The sequence below is a fragment of the Salvelinus sp. IW2-2015 genome, linkage group LG15 (genome assembly GCF_002910315.2).
Source record: "Salvelinus sp. IW2-2015 linkage group LG15, ASM291031v2, whole genome shotgun sequence".
Lineage (NCBI taxonomy): Eukaryota > Metazoa > Chordata > Actinopteri > Salmoniformes > Salmonidae > Salvelinus > Salvelinus sp. IW2-2015.
This window is the reverse complement of record NC_036855.1, coordinates 22306301-22319481: the sequence shown is the minus strand read 5'-3', so window position 1 is coordinate 22319481 and position 13181 is coordinate 22306301. Positions and strand designations below refer to the sequence as shown.

Here is a 13181-nt window from a genome sequence, read left to right as displayed (position 1 = left end):
TGTTCTTTTTTGTTGAGTTCTTCTCAGTTTTTCATTGTCGACCAATGCACCACATTAAGTTTGAATGATAGGAAGCAAAATAAAATAACTTGACTGGAAGGCCCAGTTGCTGTAACATATTTATAAAGCTGGGAGAGGCAGTAGCAAGATGCTGTCCTCTACAGCCATGGATTCACTGGCCAGTTGGAGGAGGAGTCTGGTCCCTCAGACGTCTTAATGAAGGCCCTGTTCTGGCTGAGAACTGAGACCAAGGTCCTAAAAGGCTAACAAGTGAGGCACTGTCCTCTCCTGCTGTTGGCTAGCCTTTATATTCTGTGTAGTAGGATCCCCACATTTCCCCCTAAAGCCTCAAGATGGGCCTGTTCTTAGACTTCAACCCCTTTGATAACCTGCTGTGCATTCTCCTGGGCATCTCCTTCACGGTGTGGTTCACCCTACTGCTGGTCTTCATCATCGTGCCTGCCATCTTTGGAGTGTCCTTTGGCATTCGACAGCTCTACATGAAAACACTACTGAAGATCTTTGAGGTGAGTGTGAACCACTTGACTGTTTGCAGGGGTTCATTGATGTTATCAGTTTCTGGTCAGAGAGGACATCACATCTGACATTTGCACATGTATGATTAATATGAATGATCAATAATGGATGCTAGGCATATACATTTCACACAACATTTATGACTGAAGTAGACTTGAGTGGAGTGCATGGATTATGCTCACCGTGCAGTGATGTGGCAGTTCCCTGTGTGAACGTGCACTTGACCTAAACTGGGGCTTAGGAATGGGAATGCAGTTTTGTGTAGGTCATGCGCTCCCTCCCTACCTCCAATCCCTAACCTCCTACATCAAAGCTCCATTGTGTGAGTTCAGTTCAGGTCTGTATTTTCACTGTGCTTCATTTCCTTCCCATGAAGTCTTGCCAAACCCTTATGTTGTCACAGGGAGGCTGAGGCAGAACATGTGGTGTACACTTTATATAATGAGTGTGTAATAGCACACAAGAATAATCACTGACTCAACAATGTCATGCTTGTCAATATAATGGGCTACTGCCAAAAGAGTAAGGTTTTGGGTAAATCCATTTGAATTCCATCTGTTTTCGACAGCACCCATTTTGATTTGTACGAAACCTTCCATACATATTTTCCCATTGTATAAGTGTTCAGAAAGTTACTTTTTGGACCTGAATGCCAAAACATTTGAGAGATAAAGATGCTCAAAGTTTACCATGAGACATGTCTAAATCACTGGAAAATATAAACGATTGAGATTTATATAAATTAAAAGCTTATGAACAGGGTTGTCAAACTACTTTATAAAATGGTGCAAAAATAAACGTGTAAACTCATATTCATATTCACATATGTTGTAGCTTAGACCCTATTTTACATCATCTGTTTTTCTGTTGTGCCAACCATTTCTTTAGACACAACATGCTCTTGGAATACAGGGTGGGTGTCATGTTTTGGCTGATAAATGTACTAAAATGGAATTCAATTGAAAGTTAAACTTTCAAATGGTAACTCTAAGATGGTTAGAGGTCCACACATCAGAGAATGTTGACTTGAATGGGATATATGTTGTTGAAATTATACCTCAATCCTCCTTGGGAAACATATTGAAATATAGATAATAGAAAAAATGGTCATGTCTAAAGTTGACATTTGACGGTGGGTGGAATGGCGGCCATCTTTGTGGTAGTCAATTCAATTTACATTTCAATGATGTACCAGCTTAATTGCTGTGGTCTGAAGGAAAGGTTCATTTTATATATTATATTTCTATGAATGTAATGACATCCACCCTGTATTGGTCGTTATCAATAAAACGTCACAATAAGGTGCAGAGCATTCAATTTGCCTGCAGGGCGGCAAGGAGACCCCCAGGTTCCGCTAAAACGATTGACAACTGCATGCCGTTTTCAAGGGATTGTTAAATAAATGTTAACTATTTGGTTGTAATATCATCACCTCTTGAGGAGCTTATTCAGAACTACAAATTTCCGATTTTTTCATGCAAAATAATTGCGCACATTTAGCTCTATCAGAGTTATAGCCCACAGCAAGTAACTGCATTATTTTTATGATCAGTAAAAAAACAATTGATCATGTTATTTCAGATATGTGAGGATAGCCCAAAAAAAACTATTTTATTTAGGAACTCAGTCTAGGTCTCAAATTACTGTTGAGAGTTAGAATAGTAAAATACACAATGTGAAATTTCGAAACGTATACTACATAGCCAAACATATGTGGACACCTGCTCATCGAACATCTCAGTCCAAAATCATGGGCATTAATATGGAGTATTATAACAGCCTCCACTCTTCTAGGAAGGCTTTCCACTAGATTTAGGAACATTGCTGCTGGGTCTTGCTTCCATTCAGCCACAAGAGCATTAGTGAGGTTGGGTACTGATGTTGTGCGATTATGCCTGGCTTGCAGTCAGCCTTCCAATTCATCCCAAAGGTGTTCGATGGGGTTGAGGTAAGGGCTCTGTACAGGCCTGTCAAGTTCTTCCACACCGATCTCGACAAATCATTTCTGTATGGACCTCGCTTTGTGCACGTGGGCATTTTCATGCTGAAACAGAAAAGGGCCTTCCCCAAACTGTTGCCACAAAGTTGGAAGCAGAGAATCGTCTGGAATGTCATTGTATGCTGTAGCGTTAAGATTTCCCTTCACTGGAACTAATGGGCCTAGCCCGAACCATGAAAAACAGTTAGTTACTCTCACTCAGATATCAATAACATGACATAAGTCATGGCAAAATGTGTAGAATTGCAGGAAATTTGCTGTAAAACTGCAACAAATTTAGTTTTTCTGAAATGCAAACATTTGTTTACTTTTTGTTAATGCAATCCTGTTAACAGATCCCTCTGTACATATTAAATTATAGTTTTAATATTATAGTTTTGTATCCAAATATTGTTTGATTTGCTTGCCATCTACAGTGGTGATGACTGTAGTCCGACTGACAACTTTACCTGGACGAGGACTGTCCAAGCTCTTTCCAAAAGCCTAATCTCTGACTAAGTAAGCTAAATGACACATGTTGTTTGCTTAGCTAGCTAGCTAGCTACATGCCAAATGGATAGAATACCCAGCCTCATGTATCTGAAAATACATTGATGTTTACTGATCATGAAAAGCAGGCAGTTACTTGCTGTACAAGAATGTTGCTACAACCGCAATAACATCTGCTAAAAATGTGTATGTGACCAATAACATGTGTATGTGACCAATAAAATGTGAATGTGACCAATACAATGTGTATGTGACCAATAACATGTGTATGTGACCAATAACATGTGTATGTGACCAATAACATGTGTATGTGACCAATAGCATGTGTATGTGACCAATAACATGTGTATGTGACCAATAACATGTGTATGTGACCAATAACATATGTATGTGACCAATACAATGTGTATGTGACCAATAAAATGTGATTTGTATAACTCTGATAGAACTTAATGTTGACTAATCGTTCTGACTATCCTGATGATATTAAAAACCAAATATTTATAATATTTAACAATCCCTTGAAAATGGCACGTAGTTCTCAATGGTTTTAGCGGAGCTGGGGGTCTCCATGCCCCCCCCAGCAGCCAAATTGAACGCTCTGCACCGTATTGTGAAGTTTTTTGGATATCGACCTATTCAAGAGCATGTTTTGTCTCAACCTATGGCGGGCACAACACAAACACCTTAGAAGATAAGATGTAAGGTCTAAGCTACAACATATGTGAATCTGATAATTGACGTTAAAGGGAAACAGTCAAAAAGTGATTGAATTCAAATGGATTTACCCGTTTTAAATTCTTATGTCAATCTCTATGTGACTCATATTTAAAAAGAATAGTGTCGAGACTGGAGCAAAAAATATGGTCGAAGGAAACCTTCTCTAGCCCATGTTTACATAAATCCAATTATTTTTTACTTTAGCAGTACATCTAAGAAGAATCAAGTTAGCTACCTAGATAATGTTTAGCTAGTGATAGTGATCAAAGATGATCTATATGCTGACAATATACTGACCACTCAGTATATTGTCAATGGGAATAAATGTCCACAAAAGCGGAAGGCAGGCGGGATCAGGCGAGACATTCTAGATGTTCGATCGAGTTCAAGTCCGGGCTCTGGTGAGCAGTACACTTGTAAAAAAGATTACATAAAACACTGTTATATACATACAGTATGTACAACAGCTAGCCATATCTATACCACAATGCAGTTGTGAGCATACTAGGAATTTTATATTATACTACAACGTCAGTGTAACTGAATATGGATGTTGTGTTGGTTGAATGTTCAAGGCAGGTTCCAGAATGTTCTTCAGCTGGTGATTTTTTTTGTGTGTTTGGTATTAATGGCAGCTGGTTTAGCAGGCGTTGGCGATGTTGGCAGAGATGTTGGGTTTTGGGGGCAGTGACTCTGGCTTCTTGTAGACAACAGACTTGTCCTTTCTGCGCTCCACAGCCAGGTGGACAATTCTCTCGTACACTTTTTTCATCACCCACTGCGTCGAACTCTTGCAGATGATTTATTTGTACGCGCATTAGCTAAATGTAGCCTGCAAGACAATAACACAGCTAGCTAAACATTCTAGCAAGTAACGTTAGCATATCAAACATGAACATTTACACCTCTCATACGAATATAAAAGTATAGTTTCAGCTAATTAAAATGACCTTAAAACAAATTACTGTATGAATGTTGGGCTCAACGAAACAACTCTGTTTACACTGCCCTGCTTAGAGGGGGGCAACTGTCGGGCGAGTGTTGCGTGCAACCTCCGAAGGTAGCGTTCAAGATGTGAGAAATACGCAAGTTAACATTGCAGTAATGTCTCTCGACAATCGATACCTCTCGAGAATCTCTAAAGAATTATCCTTAATTCTTGTCAATGAAAATAGACCCTTAGGCATGGAGTTTACTTTGTAGGATCTGTGCTTCTGACCCTACTTGATCAACCATTCTGTCCTTGTTTAGCCTACTGATTGATGGGTTAAAAAGCGTCTCTCAATATGATGAATCTGAAGTTTCAATGGTTGGTGGGAGCCTAGCTGCCTGGTCACATCTCACTAGTGAGCCCTTGCCAAAACTGAACTAGAGCTGAAACCAGAGAAGGTTATCACCCTCTTTCTTCCTTTCCTTTCTTAAGTGTCGAAAGTAAGCCTGTCAGCAGTTTCCAGCGAACCCCTTTGAGAGAGAATTCTAGTGCCAAAAATAAATGGTCCGGAGGGAGATGGCAGGGGCTTGATATATGAGAGCTTTTCAGCTCGCAGTAGTGCCTAGTCTAGTCAACCAGCATTTTTATGGTAGAAGTAAAGGGTTAAAATGACAGATTGTTGGAAACTAGGTGATTATATGACAGGTTATATTTCACTTGGTTTCTGCAAATACAAGACCTTGGTATTGCTTAAATGATTAAAGTCTCCAACATGTGGAAATCACATCCTGTGCTGCTGGTAACTTGAGTCACGAATGTAACCTCATAACCGCTATATGTGCATGTAGCGGCCTATGTGTGAGCTGGGCTCTGGGAATCGTCTTGCTATCCAGGGCAGGGTCTCCAACTGGCAGCCAGCGGGTGTTTTATTTGGCCCCCCAAAAAAACTTTTATTATTTTATTATTATTATTTTTGGGGGACATAAAAGCCTTTAAACACCAGGAAATCAGCTCCAAATGATTTTAATTTAAGAAATCTGTTCCCAAGTATTCCCATACATAATAGAGAGACACATGATCGTATACAAATGTAAGCAAGGTTTGAAAATATTATTTATGTTTGGGCTTCTTGCGGTCAATTTGTAGTCTACAAATGATTTATAATGAAGTTCCGGACCCCGACCATCCGCTCCAGAAAAAATTGTCCCGCGGCTGAATCTAGTTGATGATCTCTGATCTAGGGTAAGGACAGGAACTTTCTCTCCATGCTTAGTATACCAGATCTCATGCAGAGAAGGGTAATCTCGCAAAGATATACCTGGCTCTCTTTTATACCAGACTGATGAAATAGCACTTTCTGTTCAGCAACTGCAGAGTAGAGAATGGACAAGGGAGCTTGGAACTCAATCTAACCTATTCAGTGAGTATGTAGAGGTATCAAACACCAGCAATGTTTTTGCATAATCATAATCATGTGCTACCACACCCCTCTGCCCTAATTGATGTGTTGGCCTTGCTTTTCCTTGTTCCAGTTTACTGACTCAACAGGATTGCTATGCTCCTCCTTTACTAGCCTACACCCAAGCAAACACATTGGTGTTCCTATAAGCTGCCCTTTAGTCTTATGATTCACATGTCATGGTATTTGGATGTCAGTAAGGATTTTGTTGTACCCAACTGTAAAATCTCCCCTCGGTGAACAGTGTTCTTTCAAAAGGCGTAACGGTCAGTTTCAGTTTCTAAAGAGAACTGTGTCCGTCTGTAGCGCTGTTGACATTGGCCTTGCACCACGTAGTAGCAAAGATGCTTTGCATCTACCTCTGTTCAAGTGATCTTCTCCACAGGTGCTCCACAGGTCAGTCTAGTAAATGTCCAGTCCTGTCAGAGGAATGTTGTGCAGCAGTTGATCAGATGAACCTCAACTACTGGCAAGACCAGTTGCCTGGTAAAGCCTTTTAGAATGTGAACACCTTCTTTTCTTAGCATTTTTGTTAGCTAGGTTCCCTGAGCTACTTCCATTAGCCATTTGGCTCTCAGAACTGTATTGGAATATCATGGATGTATAAGATGGATGCTTGAGCAGATTGGAATGTTCTGGCAGCAGAATTCTGTCTGTCTGTCTTTGTGAACATCAGGATCTTATAAAGATGTAATGTGTTGTGTGAACTTGCTTAGTGCCTGGGGTTGACTGAAGGTTGAGAACAGCAGATCCCCTCCCACTTCATCCTTCCTGTTTTGCCTGTTATTGCTAAGGCATGGGGAACACTCTGTTCTTTTCCAGCCTCTTACTAGATGAGCATTTGTCTAGGTGTGCACATACAGATACAGTTTTCACATCTGCAGTGTGTTCAGCTTAGGTGACGGTTCTTTTAGGCCTACATAAAACAAACAACTACTATGTGAATGCATGTAAAAATGGAAAATAAAATATTACAATCTAATCATTCTAATGATTTCTGTGGAGACAGACTCCCCTCACAATATCTGTCTGCCCTGGAGTTGTAACACCGACTAATATCAATACCTTATCACCATAGTAGCGTTAACAGATTTGATGTTCTACTGTTTCAGGTTCTGAAATATAGGCCTTTTGAAAATGGCACTTGTTGAGATAATGTCTGCAATTTATTGCAAGTCTTTATGAACTCAAGTGTTGTGGATAAAAGACAATGGACATATCTATATAGGGCTAGCTGTCATTTTATTATCTAATCTATCAAACCGACATATCATATCTGTAATAAGGCATGAAGCTGTTTGTCATTTTATGACATTTTATTTGGTCAGTCTATTGTTTAGAAATTGATTATTGTCTGAATGAGCCAGAAAGTTTTTTTCTCTACAAAATGTAAGCTAATATCTGTCTACTTTAAATGACTCTGCTTGTAGTGGGCCACACATAGGATTGAAAGAGGAGCCAAGGACAACAACCATCTCTTGTACAAGCCTTACTCTAATGGTGAGTGACGGGCTCTGTGTATGAGTGTGTTGTTGTTGTTAATGAGTGTGTCTGATGGGTAAATTGGTAGTGGTTAACCATTTCCCGTGTCTCCCTGGTGCATTGCAGCCATCATCGCCAAGGAGCCCACCTCCCTGGAGGAGGAGATCAAGGAGATCCGGCGCAGTGGCAGTAACCGGGACCTGGACCATGCCTCCGAGTTTGAGATGTCCGACATCTTCTACTTCTGCCGGCAAGGAGTTGAGAGCATCATGGACGACGAGGTGACCAAGAGGTTTTCTGCTGAGGAGCTGGAGTCATGGAACCTGCTGACCCGTAGCAACTACAACTTCCAGCACATCAGTCTGAGGCTGACTGTCCTGTGGGGGCTGGGGGTGGTGATCCGCTACGGCTTCCTTCTGCCTCTCAGGTAAGACCGGGTCAAGGTTAGGGGAAGGGATCAGATGTGGCGCTGGTTGGTTCAGTAATAGCACTCTCTGTTTTCTGACATGTGTAAACAAAGATGGACAGGCTGACCTCAGACACCTCTCCTTGTTTCTCCTAGAGAACATATGACACACTCTTATTATATCATGGGAATTCATTGTAATCTATGTACAGTGCATTCGGGAAGTATTCAGACCCCTTGACTTTTTCCACATTTTGTTACGTTACATCCTTGGTTAAATGTTTTTTTCCCCTCATCAATCTACACACAATACCCCATAATGACAGAGCAAAAACAGGTTTTTAGAAATGTTTGCAGATTTATCAAAAAATTTAAACAGAAATACCATATTTGTGACCGACCGGATCGATTCGGTTTTATTCAGCAAAATTTGAAATAGTGTTTTTTACATTGGATAAAAGTAGAGACTCAGAGCTAGAAAATGGTATGTCATACACTATAGTTGAGAAACAATGGGAAAGTAATTCTGCTTTGAAAGTTGATAAACTTGTAACCTCACTTTTGAGAAAATGGCCCTGGAATGTTTTGGTATCTACAGGAGAGCTCTTCTTTGTCTACACCCATTCAGCATCGTTCACACCCTCTTAAACGCTTTAGCCCCACCCATCTCTTTAAGGATTCACATATGAGGCTATGTACTAAACAACCAAAGACTTCAAGACACCTAGGTTGGTTTATACTACGGGTGTGTTCATAAATTTAATCTGGAGTGCCAGTGTGCTCTGGGCTTTCGTAAACTCAAAGCGTTGTCGGATTCGCCGTTCGTAAATTCCGAGCATTTCGCTCTTGGAGCGTCCAGAGCGCACACTGGATGCTCTTGCTGAAAAGTAGGGTTGATCCGAGCGTTCTGACCTAACAGCAACAGTCAAGCATCCAAGCTAACTGGCTAATGTTGGCTAGCTTGCTAGATACAAATCAGAGAACAGCTCACTCTGACCATTTTATTCGCCCTAGCAGAGCTGTTTAGGCTGTTTTTATGTTATCCAGAGCATTGGTGACTGCAACTGTGCTGCTGGCAACAATTTAATTACGCTTATATATATTTTTTTAAGTACCCCTTTTTCTCCACAATTTCGTGGTATCCAGTTGGTAGTTACAGTCTTGTCTCATCGACAATCGTACAGACTCGGGAGAAGCGAAGGTCGAGAGCCGTGCGTTCCCCGAAACACAACCCAACCAAGCCGCACTGCTTCTTGACACAATGCCCACTTAACCCGAAAGCCAGCCGCACCAATGTGTCGGATGAAACACCGTACACCTGGCGACCATGTCAGCGTGCACTGCGCCCGGCCCGCCACAGGAGTTGCTCGTGCGCGATGGGACAAGGACATCCCTGCTGGACAAACCCTCCCCTAACCCGAACGACACTGGGCCAATTGTGCACCGCCTCATGGGTCTCCCGCGACACAGCCCGGGATCGAACCCGGGTCTGTATTGACGCCTCAAGTACTGCGATGCAGTGCCGTAGACCGCTGCACCACTCGGGAGGCTTGCCTGGTGGTTTTAATTAAAGTAACTGATTGGGGAGAGTCCTACCTGCCGCCCCATGGGTCTCCTGGTCGCGACAGAGCCTGGACTCGAACCCAGAATCTCTAGTGGCACAGCCTTAGACCACTGCGCCACTCGTGAGGCCCCCTAATTACGCTTTTTTTGCCAACGTTTACTGACACAGGCCATATTCAACCGGTATTGAGCATTTGTAAATGTGTCAGATATTCTGCGCTCTGGCACACTCAGACTAGAGTGCTCTGAAATCGGAGTAGATAGCCAGAACTAATTTACCAGCTACGTCTATCGACAGTTGTCGCAGTGACATCATAAACATTCTATTGAAATAGTTACTAGCATAGTGGAGTTTTTTGTTTAGACATGTAGCTGACTAGCTAAACAATGAACCATAATTCCAACTCATAACGTTACTACCCTGCATGAATCTGCAGGTAGCTAACCAACCAGGTTCAATGTTAGTAGCTAACATTAGACTATAACTAGCAATGCAAATGGCTCTGCGATAAGAATAATATTACTAAACAGATCATACAAGTAACGTTAGCTAGCTAAACAGCCAGCTAACATTAGCTAGCTAGCTAACAGTACACTTTAACTTGAAATTAAAACGACTTTCTGACAAAATTAGAAATGTGTAATATCAGAAAATGGAGCTAGCTACATCGATGGACGCTTCTCCCTCTGTCACGGATGCCATGGTTGCCCTTAGTTTGAAGATGTAATCGGGAGACAGGTGTTTTATACAACAGCCTTCTGGGTGTTCTCTTTTCGATTCTGTCTACATATTTGCAATCAAACGCCAGAATTTTCTCAGTTTCCTTAGCTATCATACTCTAATTCCATTGATTTCCAAACTCGGTCTTCCAGAAAGTGGAGAGCAAAACTTATGCAGTTCTACTATCTTTCAAAAAAGCAGTGTAAGAAAGGATGATCTACACGTACTGACCAGCTCATATTATAAACAGAAGCGCGCTACATGGGAGACCAATCCAAGCTAATCTCTCGGCATGACCAGACCACTCATTATCCCAGCCAATCATGGCTAGCGGTAATGTTTCTGTCTTTTTCCATGGCTAAACAAGCTAGGCTCGTAATTTAACCATTTTATTCATATTTACAGATGGCATACACGTTTGTTATTAAGGCACATGAAGGTTCACATGTTCCAGAAGGCATTTCTGCCATTACGTTCAAATGGTGCTCCTGTGATGTGGTGACGCCGACATATGCCTAGTTTCCTGAAACTAGTCACATTTACCTAAATATTCAGACCCTTTGCTATGAAATTCGAAATTGAGCTCACGTGCATTCTGTTGCCATTTATCAACCTTGAGATGTTTCTACATCTTGATTAGGGCCCACCTGTGGTAAATTCAGTTAATTGGACATGATTTGGAAAGGCTGACACCTATCTATGTCAGGTCCCACAGTTGACAGTGCATGTCAGAGCAAAAACAAAGCCATGGGGTTGAAGGAATTGTATGTAGAGCTCCGAGACAGGATTGTGTCGAGACACAAATCTGGTGAAGGGTACCAAAACATTTCTGCAGCATTGAAGGTCCCCAAGAACACAGTGGCCTCCATCATTCTTAAATTGAAAAGGTTTGGATCCACCAAGACTTCCTAGAGCTGGCCGCTCGGCCAGCTAAACTGAGCAATCGGGGGAGAAGGGCCTTGGTCAGGGAGTTGACCAAGGACCCGATGGTCACTCTGACAGAGCTCCAGAGTTCCTCTGTGGAGATGGGAGAGCCTTCCAGAAGGACAACCATCTCTGCAGCACTCCACAAATCAGGTGAGGGAAAGATGAATGGTGCAAAGTACAGAGAGATCCTTGATGAAATCCTGCTCCAGAAGACTCAGGACCTCAGACTGGGGGTGAAGGTTCACCTTCCAACAGGACAACGACCCTAGGCGCACAGCCAAGACAATGCAGGAATGGCTTTGGGACAAGTCTCTGAATGTCCTTGAGTGGCCCAGCCAGAGCCCGGACTTGAACCCGATCAGACATCTCTGGAGAGACCTGAAAATAGCTGTGCAGAGCTTGCGAGGATCTGTAGAGAAGAATGGGAGGAACACCTCAAATACAGGTATGCCAAGCTTGTAGCGTCAAGAAGACTCAAGGCTGTAATCACTGCCAAAGGTGCTTCAACAAAGTACTGAGAGAAATGTCTGAATACTTATGTAAATGTGATATTTCAGTAAAAAAAAAAATTATGTGTTAAAATGTCTAAACCTGTTTTTGCTTTGTCATCATGGGATATTGTGTGTAGATTGATGAGGGGGGAAAACTATTTAATCCATTTCAGAATAAGGCTGTAACGTAACAAAATGTGCAAGAAGTCAAGGGGTCTGAATACTTTCTGAATGCACTGTATGTACGTTTTCACTGCGTTCAGCTGAGAGGAAGCCATCACTTTCCATTAAGTATGGAGATATCCCCCCCAGGCCAGGAGTGAGAGAGTTTGCTGGGCAGACAAAAGGGCAGTGACCCAGGACTAAACCAGTCTGGCCTGAATCCAATCACCCATGAGCCAGCCAGGCCACCATTGTAGACCCAGATACACAGTCTCCCTCTATAGGCTACTAATAAGCCCCTGCTGCACACAGAGACTGGCCTGATGCACTTGGCCTCGCTGTCCCATGTTTGCAGTTGCAAGAAGTGAACATAGAGAGAAAAATCTCTTTCCCATAAACAGCTGTTTTATCTGAAAACGATAAGCAACTTTCATTCTGATAGTATTTGTTCCAGATACAGCCACTAAGGGTTTGTTCTCATTGATGAGAATTAAGAAGAATTTTGATAGGTAGCGATTCTCAAGAGACATGTAAACTTCGGTATTTCTCACTACTTCTAGAGGTCTCATCCAACAGTTGACTTGCTGTAAGCAGGGCAGTATCAACAGAATTGTCTCGTTAAGACCAACATTCATACAGTACAAATACTAATAGCAGAGCAATGTTTTTGAAACAGCAGAAATGTATAGACATTTTCATTATATTTGAGACTTGTTTTATTGAGTTTTCACCTGAATCTGCACTAACAGCCTCTTACATTCTAAAAATGTTGCTGTATCTGTAAGAAAAGGGAAGCACAACTGTTTTTTTCCCCCATTTGGGTGCTCAAGGAAGGAAGTGTGCAGCAAGACGCTGATCACCAGGGGAATTATCAACGTTTTCAAATCAAAATCAACGTTTATTTGGTGCGTACATGTCACGCCCTGACCATAGATTGCTTTGTATGTTTCTATTTTTTATTTGGTCAGGGTGTGATGTGGGTGGGCATTCTATGTTTTGTTCTATTTTTTTGTATTTCTGTGTTTGGCCTGGTATGGTTCCCAATCAGAGGCAGCTGTCTATCGTTGTCTCTGATTGAGAACCATACTTAGGTAGCCTGTTTTCCCACTGTTAGTTGTGGGTGGTTATTTTCTGTTTAGTGTTTGTTGCACCTTTCAGAACTGTTCGTTGGTCGTTTTGTTGTTTTTGTTCGCGTGTTCATCTTTATTAAAAGTATTATGGATACGTACCACGCTGCACTTTGGTCCTCCTCTCCTTCTCCCGACGACAATCGTTACAGTACACAGATTTGCGG

The 13181-nt window shown here is 41.8% G+C and overlaps 1 protein-coding gene across 1 annotated transcript in view; it reads left to right on the top strand.

Annotated features, from left to right (window-relative positions):
- Positions 1 to 251: 251 nt before the first annotated feature.
- The window catches only part of LOC111974627 (glycerol-3-phosphate acyltransferase 4), a 35763-nt gene continuing 22833 nt past the window's right edge, over positions 252 to 13181 (top strand). Inside the window, exons 1-3 of the mRNA XM_024002505.2 lie at positions 252 to 527; positions 7566 to 7635; positions 7744 to 8044. Of these exons, the coding sequence (XP_023858273.1) occupies positions 354 to 527; positions 7566 to 7635; positions 7744 to 8044 (545 nt within the window). The 5' untranslated portion in view covers positions 252 to 353. The remainder of the gene's footprint in view (positions 528 to 7565; positions 7636 to 7743; positions 8045 to 13181) is intronic.